Below are 15,533 nucleotides of genomic sequence, written 5' to 3' on the forward strand. Positions count from 1 at the left end.
GAATACGGGTTTTATTACATTTGATGTTAACACATTCCGAGCATGTAAGAGACTTAAATATACACTCTGGTTAGTTGTAGGTTAGATTAGTAGATAGTTGAGTTTTGTCTGTTTGTTTTTTTTTTTGGCGGTTTTTTTTTGTTTTGTTTTTTTTGTCAAATTTTGGCTATTGTATATTTGAGCTAATTGTATATCAATGTTTATATCTGAGAGTTTTGTTTATTTTTGTAAACTTGTAAAAATGTTAAATTTCTAATAAAAATATCTATTAAAAGAAAAGGTCACACCTCCCCCCCCTTTACCGCCTTGCCTGTTCTTAATGAAAGATTTAAACCCTGAAACCTGCATCATCCATTCCTCACCCTGCTCTAACCATGTCTCCAAAATGGCCACAACATCAAAGTCCCAGGTACCTATCCATGCTGTAAGCTCACCTACCCTATTCCGATATTCCTGGCACTGAAGTAGACACACTCAAAATCAGCTTGCTGTCTGCCAGCACACTCCTGTGCCCATGAAATCCTGTCCATGTCCTCCCTACTCTCATCCTCCTGTGCACTGGAACTACACCACAGATTCCCATCCCCCTGCTGAGCAAGTTTAAACCCACCCGAATAGCACTAACAAATTTCCCACCCAGGATATTAGTACCCCTTTGGTTCAAGTGAAGACTGTCCTTTTTGTGGAGATCCTACCTTCCCCAGAATGAGCCCCAGTTATCCATATACCTGAAACCCTCCCTCCTGCACCAACCCTGCAGCCATGTGTTCAGCTGATATCTCTTCCTATGACTTGCCTCGCTGTCATGTGGCACGGGTAACAAACTACAGATAACAGCTCTGTTTATTCTAGCTCTCAGCTTCCATCCTATCTCCTGAAATCCTGCCTTACATCCCTATCCTTCTCTCTACCTATGTCGTTGGTACCTATGTGGACCATGACTTGGGGTTGGTCACCCTCTCCCTTCAGGACCCCAGAGAATTATCAGAGACATCATGGGCCCTGGCGCCTGGGAGGCAACACACCAACTGTGAGTCTCTTTCGTTCCCAACAAACCTTCTATCTGTCACTAACTATTGAGTCCCCAATGACTAACACTCTCGTCCTTTCTCTTCTGTGCCAGAGATCTACACCTCAATGCACGCCCCTAGTAAGTCGTCGTTCCCCCCAACAGTATCCAAAACAGCATACTTGTTTCTCAGGGGAATGATCACAAGGGATCCCTGCACTGACTGCTTTCTCCCCCTTCCAACAGATTCCCAGGTTTCTTCATGCTGAGGAGTAACTACTTCCCTGTGTTCCCGGTTAGGTGAATTGGTCATGCTAAATTGCCTGTAGAGTTAGGTGCATTAGTTAGGGGGAATGGGTCTGGGTGGGTTACACTTTGGAGGGTCGGTGTGGACTACCGAAGGGCCTGTTTCCACACTGTAGGGAATCTAATCAAATCTAATCTTAAATTCTTACCGATCACAGATTCTGCCTCCTGAATGATCCAAAGTTACAAAGAACAAAAAACATTTACAGACCAGGAACAGGCCCCTTCTGCTCTCCAAGCCTGAGCCGATCAAAATTCACTGTCTAAACCTGTCGCCCAATTCCTAAGCATCTGTACCCCTCTGCTCCCCCCCCTACTCATGCGTCTGTCCAGACGCATCTTGAATGAATGTTTCCACACTCTAATCTAATCTAATCTAATCTAATCTAAGAATCTACCATGCCTGCCTCTACTACCTGTGCTGGCAACGCATTCCAGGCATCTATCACCCACTGTGTAAAGTACTTGCTGCGTGTATCTCCTTAAAACCTTTCACCTCTCAACCTTGAAAGCATGATTTCTCGTTATTGAATCCTTCACCCTGGTAAAAAGCTTATCCCTATCTACCCTTCATGATTTTGTAGACCTCAATCAGGTCCCCCCTCAATCTTGTTTTTTCTAATGAAACAATCCTAATCTACAAAAATGGAGATTGAAGGGGGACCTGATTGAGGTCTATAAAATCATGAAGGGTTCCTCCACTAATGGCGTCCCTCACCTCAAACATCATGCAGGAGGAACATTCTTCTCCCTGCACTGCCATTCCTGCTAGTCCCTGATCAGAAAATAAAAATGAAGAGAAACTTACCTGATGCGTCCCTGGTGTTTAAAGTTGGAGGTGGTGGATGGGTGGTACGCCCTACAAGAGGTCTTGGGTTTAGAAAACCCTCATTATATAGCTGAGGGGAAACAAAAAGTCCCTTCTTTCCCAGAAACCTCTGCTCTCCAATGTCAGATGTAAACATTTAAATTAGTGACTCACCTTTCCCGGCAGGCCCTGGACCAAGCTCCCGCTCTTCCTGCTGCTGAAATCAGAATGGAGGGCTCCGACGCTAGAGGTAAGGTTTTAAAGATTTAAATGAGTGACTCACCTTTCCTAGCAGGCCCCTGGTCAAAGCTCCTGTTCTTCCTGCTGCTGAAAATGGAGCCCAAATGCATCTGGGAGCATGCACAGATCCAATGTGCAACTCTGGTTTGCGCTGCTCCAATGCTTTTCTGACCATCAGAAAATCTAAGTTGTTGTGTTAGGAGCATGCACAGAGGTAACTGACTAACAAACAAGAAACAGTCAGGATAAATAGGTTAATTTCAAGCTGGCAACGTCTATTAGCATTGGGTGCCTTAGGGATCTGTATTACAATCTATGCTAATTAGTTGGCTGAATGGACAAAATGTATTACAGCAAAGTTTGCAAGTGATAAAAGATAGGCATTTTGTGATGTGAAAATAAAAGGGTGGAATTTTCCTTGCCCACCCAGAGTTTTTAGAAGGGTGGGCAGTAAAATTTCAATTTCCCAAGGGCAGGCTAAAGTTTGGTTTAAATTCTCAAAAACCTTCAGACAGTTTTCTGGAACCTGTTTTTATCATTTTATGGTAACTCATTAACGCACCGACTTGCTGCAATTACATTCACAAGTTCCCCTTAGCAAATGTAGAAAATCCATGTGTTCATAACTCTGGCTGATGACTGATATGAGGGGAAATCCAGTGGGATTGACTTCTTCCTATAAAGCTCTGGTGAGTGGAAACAAAAACAAACCAAAAATTTCTGGAAAAACTCTGCAGGTCTGATAGCATCTATGAAAAGAAATCACAATTAACATTTCAGATTTCTTCAGAACTGTTAGATGCTCACCTATGACACCACTTTCATGATACGCCACAGGATCTTACCATTAACTGTGTAAGTTTATCTTATCAAAGTGCAGCACCTTGCATTTACCGGCATTAAATTCCACCTGCTATTCCTCAGCCCCCTGGCCCGATTAACCAAGATTCTGTTGTACTGTATCCTACTAATTTTCGTATCATCTGCAACCTTACTAACCATGTCTCCTGTATTCCCATCCAAATTGTTTATATACATGACAACAAGCATTGACCCAGCACCCACCCTTGTGACACACAGCTGCTCACAGGCCTCCAGGACAACAATCCTCTACCATCACTCTCTGTCTCATACTGTCAATCTATTTTTTATCCAATTAGCTAGCTCTTCTTGGATCCCATGTGATCTAATCTTACTAACTAGTCTACCATGCCATACTTGGTTGAAAGCTTTGCTATAAAGTCTATGAAGACAACCTCCGCCGCTCTGCTTACATCAGTCTTATTGGTCAGCTCTTCAAAAGCTCAATCAAATTTGTGAGACACAATTTCCTATGCACAAAGCCAATGCTGACTATTCCTAATTAGTCCTTGCCTTTCCAAATGTATATTGGTCCTGTCTGTCAGAATCCCCTTCCACAACTTAGTCACTTTCTGATGTCAGGCTCATCATTCCCAGACTTTTCCTTGCAGCCTTTGCTAAATAATGGCATAATATTAGTTACCCTCCACTCTTTTGCACCCATGGCTATTAATGACCCAAATATCTGTACTGAGGGTCCTGCAATTTTTTCCCGAGCTTCCCACAATGTCCTGGAATAAACTTGATCAGTTCCCAGGTAGTTACTCACATCTATGGCTTTAAGACCTCCAGTACCTCCTCTTCCGTAATGTGGACTCTTTTCAAGACATCAGTATTTATTTCTCTGAGTTTCCCCACTTCTATGTCTTTCTCCTTGATAAATACTGACAAGAAATACCCTTTTAGGATCTCACCTGCTTCCTGCGACTGCACACATATATGGCATTAAGGGGCCCTATTTTCTTCTTAGATAATCTTTTAACCTCAATGTACATGTAGAATCTCTTTGGATTCTCCTTTACCTTATCTGCCAAAGCTAAATCATTCACCCTTTTTGCCCTTCTGATCTCCCACTTCACTGTATTCCTAACCCCCCCCATACTGCTCAAAGGATTCACTTGATCCCAGCTGCTGTTATCTGACTTATGCCTACTGCTTTTTCTTGAACAGACCCCGAGTAATTCAGTGTTCCCTCCTCCTGCCAGCCTTGTCCTTCACACTAACAGGAACACGCTGACTCAGAACTCTCATTATCTGACTTTTGAAAGCCTCTCACTAGCCAAATATCTCTTTAATTGTGAACAGCCTCCCTCCACCAATCTACTTTTGAAAGTTCCGGTCTGATACCATCAAAAATAGCCTTGCCCCAAATTAGAACTTAAACTTGTGGACCAGGTCTATCCTTTTCCATAACTATTCATGACATGAAGGGGTTGTGGTTAACGGGTAAGGTTGAGCAGATTGGGTCTATTGGAATTAAGAAACATAATTGATCTTACTGTTAAGAGATTAGATTCTAAAGAGGGTTAACAGCATATGTATTGAAAGATTGTTTCCCCTTGTGGGGGATTCTAGAATCTAAAGAGCACTTAAGGAAAATGTGGGACCTATCAAAGATAAAAAGAAAAATTGTGTGAAGCTGCAGAAGATATGGGAGGAATTTTAAATTAATTTTTTGCCTCCGTATTTACAAAGGAAAGGGGTGATCCGAAATGACCATTGAGAAAGATGGACAAAATAATTATAATGAAAGACAAAGTGTTAAAGGAATTGGAATAAAGGTCAGATAGATTATTCCCTAGGATGCTGAAGGTGGTCAGGGAGGAAATAGCAGATGGTGGGGTGGAGCATAAGACATAACGGTGGGTCAGTGGCAAAATAGATAACGCGCCTGACTTCAGATCAAAAGGTTGCACGTTCTAGTTCTACCTGGCTCAACTGTAATGTACTACTTTGACCCTGTCTAATGTTGGCGGTTGCCTGTCAGGCGCTGTAGGGATGTGGCCAATGTGTTTTTCAGGGTCGGCACAGTGGCTCAGTAGTTAGCACTGCTGCCTCACAGCACCAGATACCAGGTTCAATTCCAGCCTCGGGCGCCTGTCTGTGTGGAGTTTGCACATTCTCCTCGTGTCTGGATGGGTTTCCCCCGGGTGCTCTGGTTTCCTCCCACAGCCCAAAGATGTGCAGATCAGATGAATTGGCTGATGTTAAATTGCCCATAGTGTTAGGTACATCAGTCAGAGGGAAATGGGTCGGAGGGTCGGTGTGGACTTGTTGGGCCGAAGGGCCTGTTTCCACACTGCAGGGAATCTAATCTAATCTAATCATGCTCTGAGAATTATTTTCCAATCTTCACTAGACACAGGTGAGGTGCTGAAGAAATGCAAATATGTTTCTGACATTTCAAAATGCTGAACGATTATAAGACATTAGTCTTACTTCAGTGGCAAATTGTTAGAAGAAATCCTGAAAGCTCAAATATCCCGTCACTTAGAAAGACATGGAATGGTCAAGGATAGTCAGCATGCTTTGTTAGGGGAAAGTCATTCCTCATAAATTTGTTTGAATTCTTTGAGGAAGTGACAAGGAGGATTGATGAGTGAAGTGCAGTGATGTTGTCTACATGGATTTTAGTAAGGCATTTGACAAGGTCCCACATGGTAGGCTGGTCAAAAAAAGTAAAAGACAATGTGTCAAAATGGATCCAAAGTTAGTTTAGTGAAAGAAAACAAAGGGTAATGGTTAATGGTTGCCCTTGCAAATAGAAAGCTGTTTAAAGTGGTGTTCTGCAGGGCTCGGTCTGTTTTATACATTAACGATTTAGACTTGAATGTTGGGGACACAACATTTGCAGATGACAGAAAAATTGGCCATGTAGAGGATACAGATGGTTGGTAAGTGGGCAAGAAAGTGGCAGATGAAAAGGAGGACAAACATGAAAACAAATATGCAATAAATAGGAATATGCTGAGAAGGGTAGATGAAACGAGAGATTAGATTAGATTACTTACAGTGTGGAAACAGGCCCTTCGGCTCAACCAGTCCACATCGACCCTCCGAAGAGCAACCTACCCAGACCCACTTCCTTCTGACTAATGCACCTAACACTATGGGCAATTAGCACAGCCAATTCACCTGACCTGCACATGTTTGGACTGTGGGAGGAAACCAGAGCACTCGGAGTCCGAAGAGTAACCCACCCAGACCCATTTCCCTTTGACTAATGCACCTAACATGAAGGGCAATTTAGCATGGCCAATCCATCTGACTTGCACATCCTTTGGACTGTGGGAGGAAACCAGAGCACTCGGAGGAAACCCACACAGACACAGGGAGAATGTGCAAACTCCACACAGACAGGCGCCCAAGGCTGGAATCGAACCTGGGACCCTGGTGCCGTGCGGCAGCAGTGCTAACCACTGAGCCACCGTGCTGACCAGATCTTGGCTTGCAAGTGCACAGGTCCCCACAGGTAAATAAGGTTGCAAAGAAAACATATGGAATGCTTTCATCATTGACAGAAGTATAGAATACAAGAGTAGGAATATAATGATGGAATTGTGTAAGATACTGGTGAGGCTACAACTGGAGCATTGTGTGCTGTTCTCGTCACTACATTACAGGAAGCACACAGTTACTCTGGAGAGTGTGCAGAGAAGATTTAGTGGAATGTTGCCAGGCTGGAAAGTTGTAGATACAAGGAGAGGTGGGGCTGTTTTCTTTGGAATAGAGAAGGCTGACAAGTGACATGATCAATGTATACAAAATTGTGAGGGGTACAGAGTAGATAGATGGAATCTGTTTCCCTTGACAAGAGTTCTCAAAAATCAGGGGTGATAGATTCAAGCAAAGTGACAGAGGAGTACATGGGATATGAGGAAAAACTATTTTTTGCAGTGGGTGGTGGGCATCTGGAATTCGTTGCCTGAGATGGTGGTGGAGGCAGAGACCCAAACTCTTGTAAGATGAACCTGGATCTGTGCCTTAGATACTTAGAGCTGCAGGGCTATAGACCATGTGCAGGATGATGAGATTAGAAAGGACATCTCTGGGGCATCTTTGGGTTGGCATGGACAAGTTGAGCCAAATGCTCATTCCCCCTTCTGGGTTGCACCATTTCTATGGTTGTGTGTTGTAACTTGAGAATCTGGTTTCAAAGTAAGGGGGGTCTACAATTGACGGTAGATTAGACTAGATTTCCTACAGTATGGAAACAGGCCCTTCAGCCCAACAAGTCCACACCGACCCTCCAAAGAGTAACCCATCCAGACCTATTCCCCTACATTTACCCCTGACTAATGTAGCTAACAATATGGGCAATTTAGCATGGCCAATTCACCTAACCTGCACATCTTTGGATTGTGGGAGGAAACCCACGCAGACACGGGGAGAATGTGCAAACTCCACACAGACAGTCGCCCAACTTGGGAACTGAACCTGGGTCCCTGGTGCTGTGAGGCAGCAGTGCTAACCACTGCGCCCCCTGAACCACCGTGCTGCCATAGAGGTAAGGAGAAATTTCTAGTCTCAAATTGTCAGTCCTGTTTGTAATTGTCAACCCAGAAAGCAGTGGAAGCTGGGTCATTGAATGTATTCAAGACTGCATTAGATAGATTTTGGAGGGTACATGTAGAAGTTGTGAACTTGTGTAAAATTGCAAGATCATGAAATGGGAGAAGCATTACATGGTCCCTTTAAAAGATGGCATGCTTTTTCTAGGCTTGGAGAGTCTAAAAAATGTCTGCAGGCAGCAGCAATTTTCTTGAAACTGAAATGTGTGCATTCAAAGACCAAAACAATAGTTTTGAACTCCAGCCAAATAATTTGAACCAGGCCTTTGGTTATCACAAATTTATTAAAGTTAAATTTGATGATTTTGACAACTTAAAACCAAACTGATTGTAAAGAAATTAATAGGTCACCAAGGACACAAAAAAAGGGACATTTGGAAAGTCAGGCAGGGGAAACAGCCATCTGCCAACAGTTAACAACCATTATTTTGAAGGAAAGAATTATTGGCTCTCACAAAATTCTCTAAGCTTCAGAGTAAGAAACATCTAAATAAAGGTATCGCGACACTCTTAGCTAATATTCCCAGCAAAAGACTTCAATGGACAAGGTGCCCTAACCAAAGAATTCAACTGTGAACGCATTCCTGAAAGAAGGTGAACAGAGAATTCACACAAAGGTCCAGAAGATGCATCCTAGCTGTAATTTTGAAGAGACTGAATTCTATTGTTTTGCTATTTAAATGAGCTTTGTGATTTATTAAAACAGCACACCAATAGAATTCTGTTCAGTTAGTAGTTCGAGGGGAATTGTTTGGCTGTTAGTAACTCTGTTAATTTGGTCATAGTTGGAATTATATAAATAAATTGTAACTTATTGATTATAGAGCGAGTGAAAGGATTTCATTTTATTTAATCACTCCTTCATAATATCGGAAAGTGGAAATAAGATCGTTATTAGATGAGCTAATTAAACGGCCTATTCCTGCTCACATTTCTTATGTTCTTACATTCCTATTGGGTGTCATCTGCAGCACTAATCTTTGGAGAACACTACTTCCCATCTTCTGTCACTCTTTATTCGCATTCTCTGTTTTCTATCTTGTTGCAAGGATTGAAGATAACAGCTTTGGTCTTTCCAGTATTGTAATCAAATGAAATTTCTAGTTGTCTAGTATTCAGTGTCAGACATGCAGTCACACAATTTAGATAGTGGAAGGATGATGAAAGACAGCAGTGGTGAGATATGCAATGTACCAAACATGTGGGAACCGTTTTACACACCATGCCCTTGAGAGACAGTGCACAGATGAGAAATGGAAGAGGGCCAAGGATATTTTTTGGGGGGACAAGATAATGATGTAGGAACAAAAAAAGATGCCACTGTAGTTAATTTTCTGGCTAGGATTGGATATACAGAGTAGATTCAGGTGAATGTAATCCCATTCAAATAGTATGAAAGAGAGAAGCACTGGAGGAGGAGGAGGAGGTAGTCAGCCAAGCTGCAGGTACATTAAAATGGATAGTTTATTCAAGTGCCCGTCACAGTACTTTAACAAAAGCCTTTTTGGTACTGAAAAACAGTGCAAACCTAATCAGATAATTTATACATGTTCCTGGAAAGATGAGCGTGGATTTTCATAGGTAGCAGTCTATTCAAGGGCTTTAGGGTGAAAACAACACTTGGAAATGGAGCAGTAGTTTGTAACAACTGAGGGATCAAGGCATGGTCTTTAAGAGGAAATGTGAATAAGCAGACAGTATTAGAGTACAAAGTATCATTAACAATATAAAATAACAAAGACAACCCAAAAGGAAAATTTGATGGTTTGTAGGATTGGATAGTATGAATAGGATCAAGAAACGAAAGACTTTAATTTATATATGACCTTTCATTACCACTGATGTCGTAGAGCTCTTTCGAAGTACTTAAGTGGCTATGAACTGTAGTCACTGTTCAGAGGTAAGAAACACTGCTGCTAATTTGTGCACAGCAAAGTCTTAGAAAATGCACTGTGATAATGATCAGAAATTTATTTTTGTAATATTGACTGAGCCATACATAAGGACACTAGGATAATCCTCCTGACTGTCACTACAGCAGAAAGGATGTCTCATCTGAAAAAGAGCTGATAGTACTGCAATAACGTTTCTGACTTATTAACCTTGAAACAATCATACTTGTCTGAATATCATCATTGAATCAGAGATCTAATGAAAAGAGATCTTTTCATTAGATCTATCTTTTCGGTCTATCAAGTCTGAACCAGTCAAAATCAACCACCTAACTACTCTAATCCCATTTTCAGCACTTGGTTCATAGCCTTGTATGACTCAACACCACAAGTGCACATCTAAATATTATAAATGTAATGAGGTTTTCTGCCTCTGCCACTGTTACATATACCAGTTTAACTTCTTATAAATTATAAATATTTTACAGGTTGGTAAAACTTCCATGAGCATAGAAACAGAAATCTGCTTCTGAAACATTGTTCACCCTCTATATAAAAGTCTTTTAGTTTGTAATGTGGTAACAAGATTCCAAGTTGAATATAGAGAATAAACTTTTATTACAGCATGCAAATGACAATGAATTAATTAATAAAACAATGTGTACTCTGAGAATCGTATTATAATTAATTATCAAGGAACAAACAATTCATTCAACTCATTAAAACACTGAGGAGAGCAATCCAATTCAATCCATTCCCACTTTCAAACCCCACAGACCAACACATTTATTTACCTCAAGCGTCCATCCAATTTCCTCTTGAAATCAGTGACCCATTTTTACTAACATCACAGTCATAGTTCTCAGTCAATACCATTAAAAAGTTCTCCTTCCAACATCGCTTTCCAAACATCTTAAATCTGAACAAGTGATAGTTGTCGAGGATTCCATAATTAGGGGAACAGATAGTATCCTCTGCAAGCAGGATCGAGAGTCGCACATGGTATATTACCTGGCCTGTGCAAGGGTGAGGGACATCTCTGACTGGCTTGAAAGGATATTGGAGAGGGAGGGGGAGCATCCGGTTTTGAGATGATCAGAAACTAGGAACTAAATTTAAAGAACAAGTTCTCGAGAATTATAATCTCCAGATTATTGCCTGAGCCACATGCAAATTAGCATAGGGACATGAGATAAAGGGAGATAAATACGTGGCGAGAGTGCTACATGAAAGAGGGGTTCCTTTTCATGGGGCATCAATTTCAGAACTGGAGGGATGTGTACCGTTGGGATAGTCTACACCTAAACCGAGCTGGGACCAATTTTCTAGCAAGAAGGGTAAATAGGATGGTCAAATGGACTTTAAACTAGCAAGCGAAGGAGAAGAGAAGGGTAAAACTCCAAATAGTATAATGACCAATTGGAAACAAAGCAGATAGATTCAACCGCGTGAAAAATATGAAAATAATGAAAAGAACGGAGAACTCAGGAGATGTTATTAAAGTCTCCAGCACATAAAATAGGATAGTGTTTGGAAAAGGTTAGGAATTAAACTTCAAGCACACTGGATAAACAAGTGACAATGAGAAGAGGGACAGTCAGTACAAGACTGAAGGTGTTGTATCTGAATGCATGCAGTGTACAAAAATAAGGTAAATGAGCTAGTGGTGCAGATCAAAATTGGCAGGTATGACATGGTGGGCATCATGGAGACGTGGCTGCAAGGGGATCAGGCCTGGGAGTAAATATCCAAGAATATACGTCCTATCAAAAAGACAGGCGCTTGGGCAGAGGAGAGTGGGTTTGCCTTAATAGTAAGAAATGAAATTAAATCAATAGTGAGAAACAAAGTAGGGTCAGATAATACATAATCTGTATGGATAGAGCTGAGAAGCCACAAAGGTAAAAACCCGTACTGGGGTTTATGTACAGGCCTCCAAACAGTAGTCAGCATTTGGGGCACACGATACACCAGGAGATAGAAAAGGTGTGTAAGAAAGGCAAGGTTTCAGTGATCAAGGGGAACTTCAATATGCAGGCAGACTGGGAAAGTCAGGTTGATAGTGGATCACACAAAAAAGAATTTGTGAAATGTCTATGAAATGGCTTTTTGGAGTAGCTTGTGGTGTAGCCCACTACAGGACAAGCAATTCTGAATTTAGTGTTGTGCAATGAGGCAGACTTGATAAGGGAGCCGAAGATAAAGGAACCCTTAGGATGCAGTGACCATAATATGATAGAATTTACTCTGCAATTTAAGAGGGAGAAGGTAGAATCAGATTGAATACAGGTGAATAAAGGCAACTACAGAGAAATGAGGGTGGAAAGCCTACAAAAACGAACAGCAGACAACAAAAAAAAGGAGGGAGAAGATTAACTATGAGGGTAATCTAGCTGATAATATAAAAGTAGATGGCGAGAGTTTCATTAGATATATAAAGGGCCTGTTGGAAAATAACGCTGGAGTAGTAGTAGTGAGGAACAAAGAAATGGCTGAAGAACTAAATAAGTACTTAGATAGCAAAGAGATAGTGGAGGTGTTAGTGGTGATCTTTCAGGAAACACTGGAGTCAGGGAGGGTCTCAGAGGACTTGAAAAATGCTACTGTAATCCATCTGTTTAAAAAGGGAGTAAGACAAAAGATGAGAAATTACAGGATGATTAATCTGACCTCAGTCATTGGTAAAATTTTTCTAATTCTTGAAAGTGCATAGTAAAATAGGGTAAAATCAGCATGGTTTCATCAAGGAGAGGTCATGCTTGACAAATCTGTTAGAATTCTTTGAGGAGGTAACAAGCAAGTTAGACCAAAGAGAGCCAATGGGTTTTTTCTACCTGTATTCCAAAAAGCCTTTGACAAGGTGCTGGACCCATGGTGTTAGAATCTAGGTTAAAAGATTCGCTGTCTGGCAGAAAGTAGGAAGTGGGGATGAAAGGTCCTTCTCAGGATGGCAACCTGTGACTAATGGTGATCCACAAGGGTCAGTGTTGGGACCACATCTTTTCACTTTAGACATTAATGATCTGAGGACATTCTGGCTAAGTTTATAGATGATACAAAGATAGGTGGAGGGACAGCTAGTATTGAGGAAGCGAGGAAGGATTTAAGATCAAGTGTGTGGTGCTGGAAAAGCACAACAGGTCAGGCAGCATCCAAGAAGTAGAAGAATTGATGTTTCAGGCATAAACCCTTCATCAGCATGTCCTGTGCTTTTCCAGCACCACACTCTTCACTGTGATCTCCAGCATCTGTAGTCCTTGCTTTATCCCTGCAGAAGAATTTAGACAGGTTAGGAGAGTGGGCAAAGATGTGCAGATGGAATATAACATGGAAAAGTATGAGGTCATGCACTTTGACAGGAAGACTGCAGGCATGGATTACTTTCTAAATTGGGAGAAAATTCAGAAATTTGAAGCACAAACTTGACAGTCCTAGTCCAGGATACTCTTAAGGTAAACTTGCAGGTTGAGTCGGTAGTGAGGAAGACAGATACAATGTTGGCATTTATTTCAAGAGGACTAGAATGAAGCAGGGATGTTCTCCTGAAGCTTTACAAAGCTCTGGTCAGACCACATTTAGAGCATCGTGAGGAATTTTGGGCCTCAGACCTCAGGAAGCATGTACTGGCCCTGGAGCAGGTCCAGACGAGGTTCACGAGAATGATCCTAGGAATGAAAGGCTTAACATATGAGGAACATTTGAGGACTGTGGGTCTCGACGGAGTTTAGAAATTTGATGGGGAATCTAATTGAAATTAACAGAATTCTAAACGGCCTGGACAGAGTGCACATTGGGATGATGATTCCATTGGCAGGAAAGACTAAGACCCACAGGCACAGACGTAGAGTAAAGGGAAGACCCTTTAGAACAGAGATAAGGAGAAAGTGATGAATCTATGGAATTCATTGCCACAGAAGGCTGTGGAGGCCAGGTCACTGAGTATATTTAATTCGGAGATAGATAGGTTCTTGATTGTCAAGGGGTCAAGGGCTACCGAAAAACTTATCAGCCATGAATGGCAGACCAGACTCAATGAGCCGAATGGCCTAATTTCTGCTCTTATGTCTTATAATCTTTCTGGATTCTCTAATCATTGTACAAGTTAACTGGAACAATTTTTGTCTGCCTCACCAAAACTGTCATAATCTTTTCCAAGTCTATCAAAATTCCCTCAATCTCCTTTGCACTAACGAGAACAAATTTGAACTTTGCCAACCTAACCTTGTGTATATAATCCCTTATCCATGGGATCATTTTGCTAAATCTCCTCTCTATCCTGAAAGTTTCCTCATATCCTTCCTAAAAAGTGTGGTTAGTACTGGTCACTGGATGCAGTATTGTACTTGAGGAACGGTCTAACCAATGTGTTACAAAGGTTCACCAAACATCCCTTCTTTAGTATATAATATATCTATTTTTTAAACCCAAAATCCCAAATACTTTGCATGACAAGCTTAATGCCGACAATTATTCCATTCTAAATTTTCATGCTTCAATTTTAATTCTATTCATACCTGCTTTACCATCAGTTTTGGGGTCCATTATGACAAATTCTGGTCGAAGCTTGCTAATTCGCCTCCCTTTTAAAATTGGCACGAGTCCACCCAAGTATTCCAGGTACAGGGTGTAGCATGGGCCCCCTACCTCTGGGTCATCTTCTGTACGCTTCATGGTGCAATGCAGTCTTTCATTTCCTGCTGTCGGGTAACTGACAAAATCCCGCATATTATTTGGGTCTGGGATGGGAGGCTAAACAAAAATATAAGCAGTGATTACTTAAATAAATTTAGTTAATAATCTTGCCATAGAAAAAAAAACATACTGAACTGATGAATTTTCTTATCTGGTGTATGCTGCTCCACATCTAAAACCCAATCCTAATATTCATTCATTGCTCAGGTGCATCTGCAAAGTACATTTCACTCTAATCTGTTTCAAAAAATTTTTAAACAAATGCAGAGCTCTAAAATCATTTTTAGCAATTAAACATGCAAGTCTCAAAAGATATTGAGTACAATTTAATTATACAGAAAATAGAGCAGGTAAATATTAGACATTGTGTCTTAGTGCTGCAAATCACGAAACATGGAAAACATCTTTTCTTTCAAAGGGATTGATGACAACTACTACAGATGGAATGTTTCAAATCAACATTAATTTTACTAAATTATTGACTAATTTAACTGTGATTTCATACCCATCAATAAATAAGACTGCAAAAATGCATTTTCATATGGAAAATAACCATTATAATACATGTCTTTCTTTCACCTTATCAGGATGATCTGGATTCAAAAGTAAAATTGTAGTGGTGGAAGAAAATTTAGTATCAGCACTAGTTTCCTCCATATTCTATTCTAGTGGGATGCAAGAGGAGAATACATACTTTAGCCACTGGTTTTCATTTGAAATTAAGATTTCTTAAGCTTCTATTTTGCATCAATAAGACTATAGTTGACTGAGCTGTTGATTTGACTTAAACTGAAGACAATCTGGCATGTGCTGCATAGCATTTAAAAGACCAACTTTATCAATACTGAGATACAGGGTCTTTGAATTGTGCTAGAGTCAGAATAATATAGGGCGCCACCTCAAGCTAATAGTGAATCAGACTATATGCACCATTTTCAGTGCTCATGACTTCTTTGTTCATTCTACTTCAAACATTTTGCCAGATTTAATGTACATTTTTGCAAGGTTTGTGAAGGTTTGTAGCTCAGGTTGAGGTTTAGGGTGTAGCTTTGCTCACTGAGCTATAGGTTCGATATCCAGATGTTTCATTACCTGGCTAGGTAACATCATCAGTGGCGACTTCCAAGTGAAGCGAAGCTGTTGTCTTCTGCTTT

General features: G+C 40.9%; 1 protein-coding gene across 1 annotated transcript in view; it reads right to left on the bottom strand.

Moving 5' to 3' along the window:
* LOC122553256 (tubby-related protein 4-like) overlaps positions 1-15,533 on the bottom strand; it is a 353,919-nt gene that overhangs the window by 190,219 nt on the left and 148,167 nt on the right. Inside the window, exons 7-8 of the mRNA XM_043696840.1 lie at positions 14,959-15,039; positions 14,202-14,436 (exon numbers count right to left, since the gene is read on the bottom strand). Coding sequence (XP_043552775.1) covers positions 14,202-14,436; positions 14,959-15,039 — 316 coding nt within the window. The remainder of the gene's footprint in view (positions 1-14,201; positions 14,437-14,958; positions 15,040-15,533) is intronic.

Source organism: Chiloscyllium plagiosum, chromosome 9 (genome assembly GCF_004010195.1).
Source record: "Chiloscyllium plagiosum isolate BGI_BamShark_2017 chromosome 9, ASM401019v2, whole genome shotgun sequence".
Taxonomy (NCBI): Eukaryota; Metazoa; Chordata; class Chondrichthyes; order Orectolobiformes; family Hemiscylliidae; genus Chiloscyllium; species Chiloscyllium plagiosum.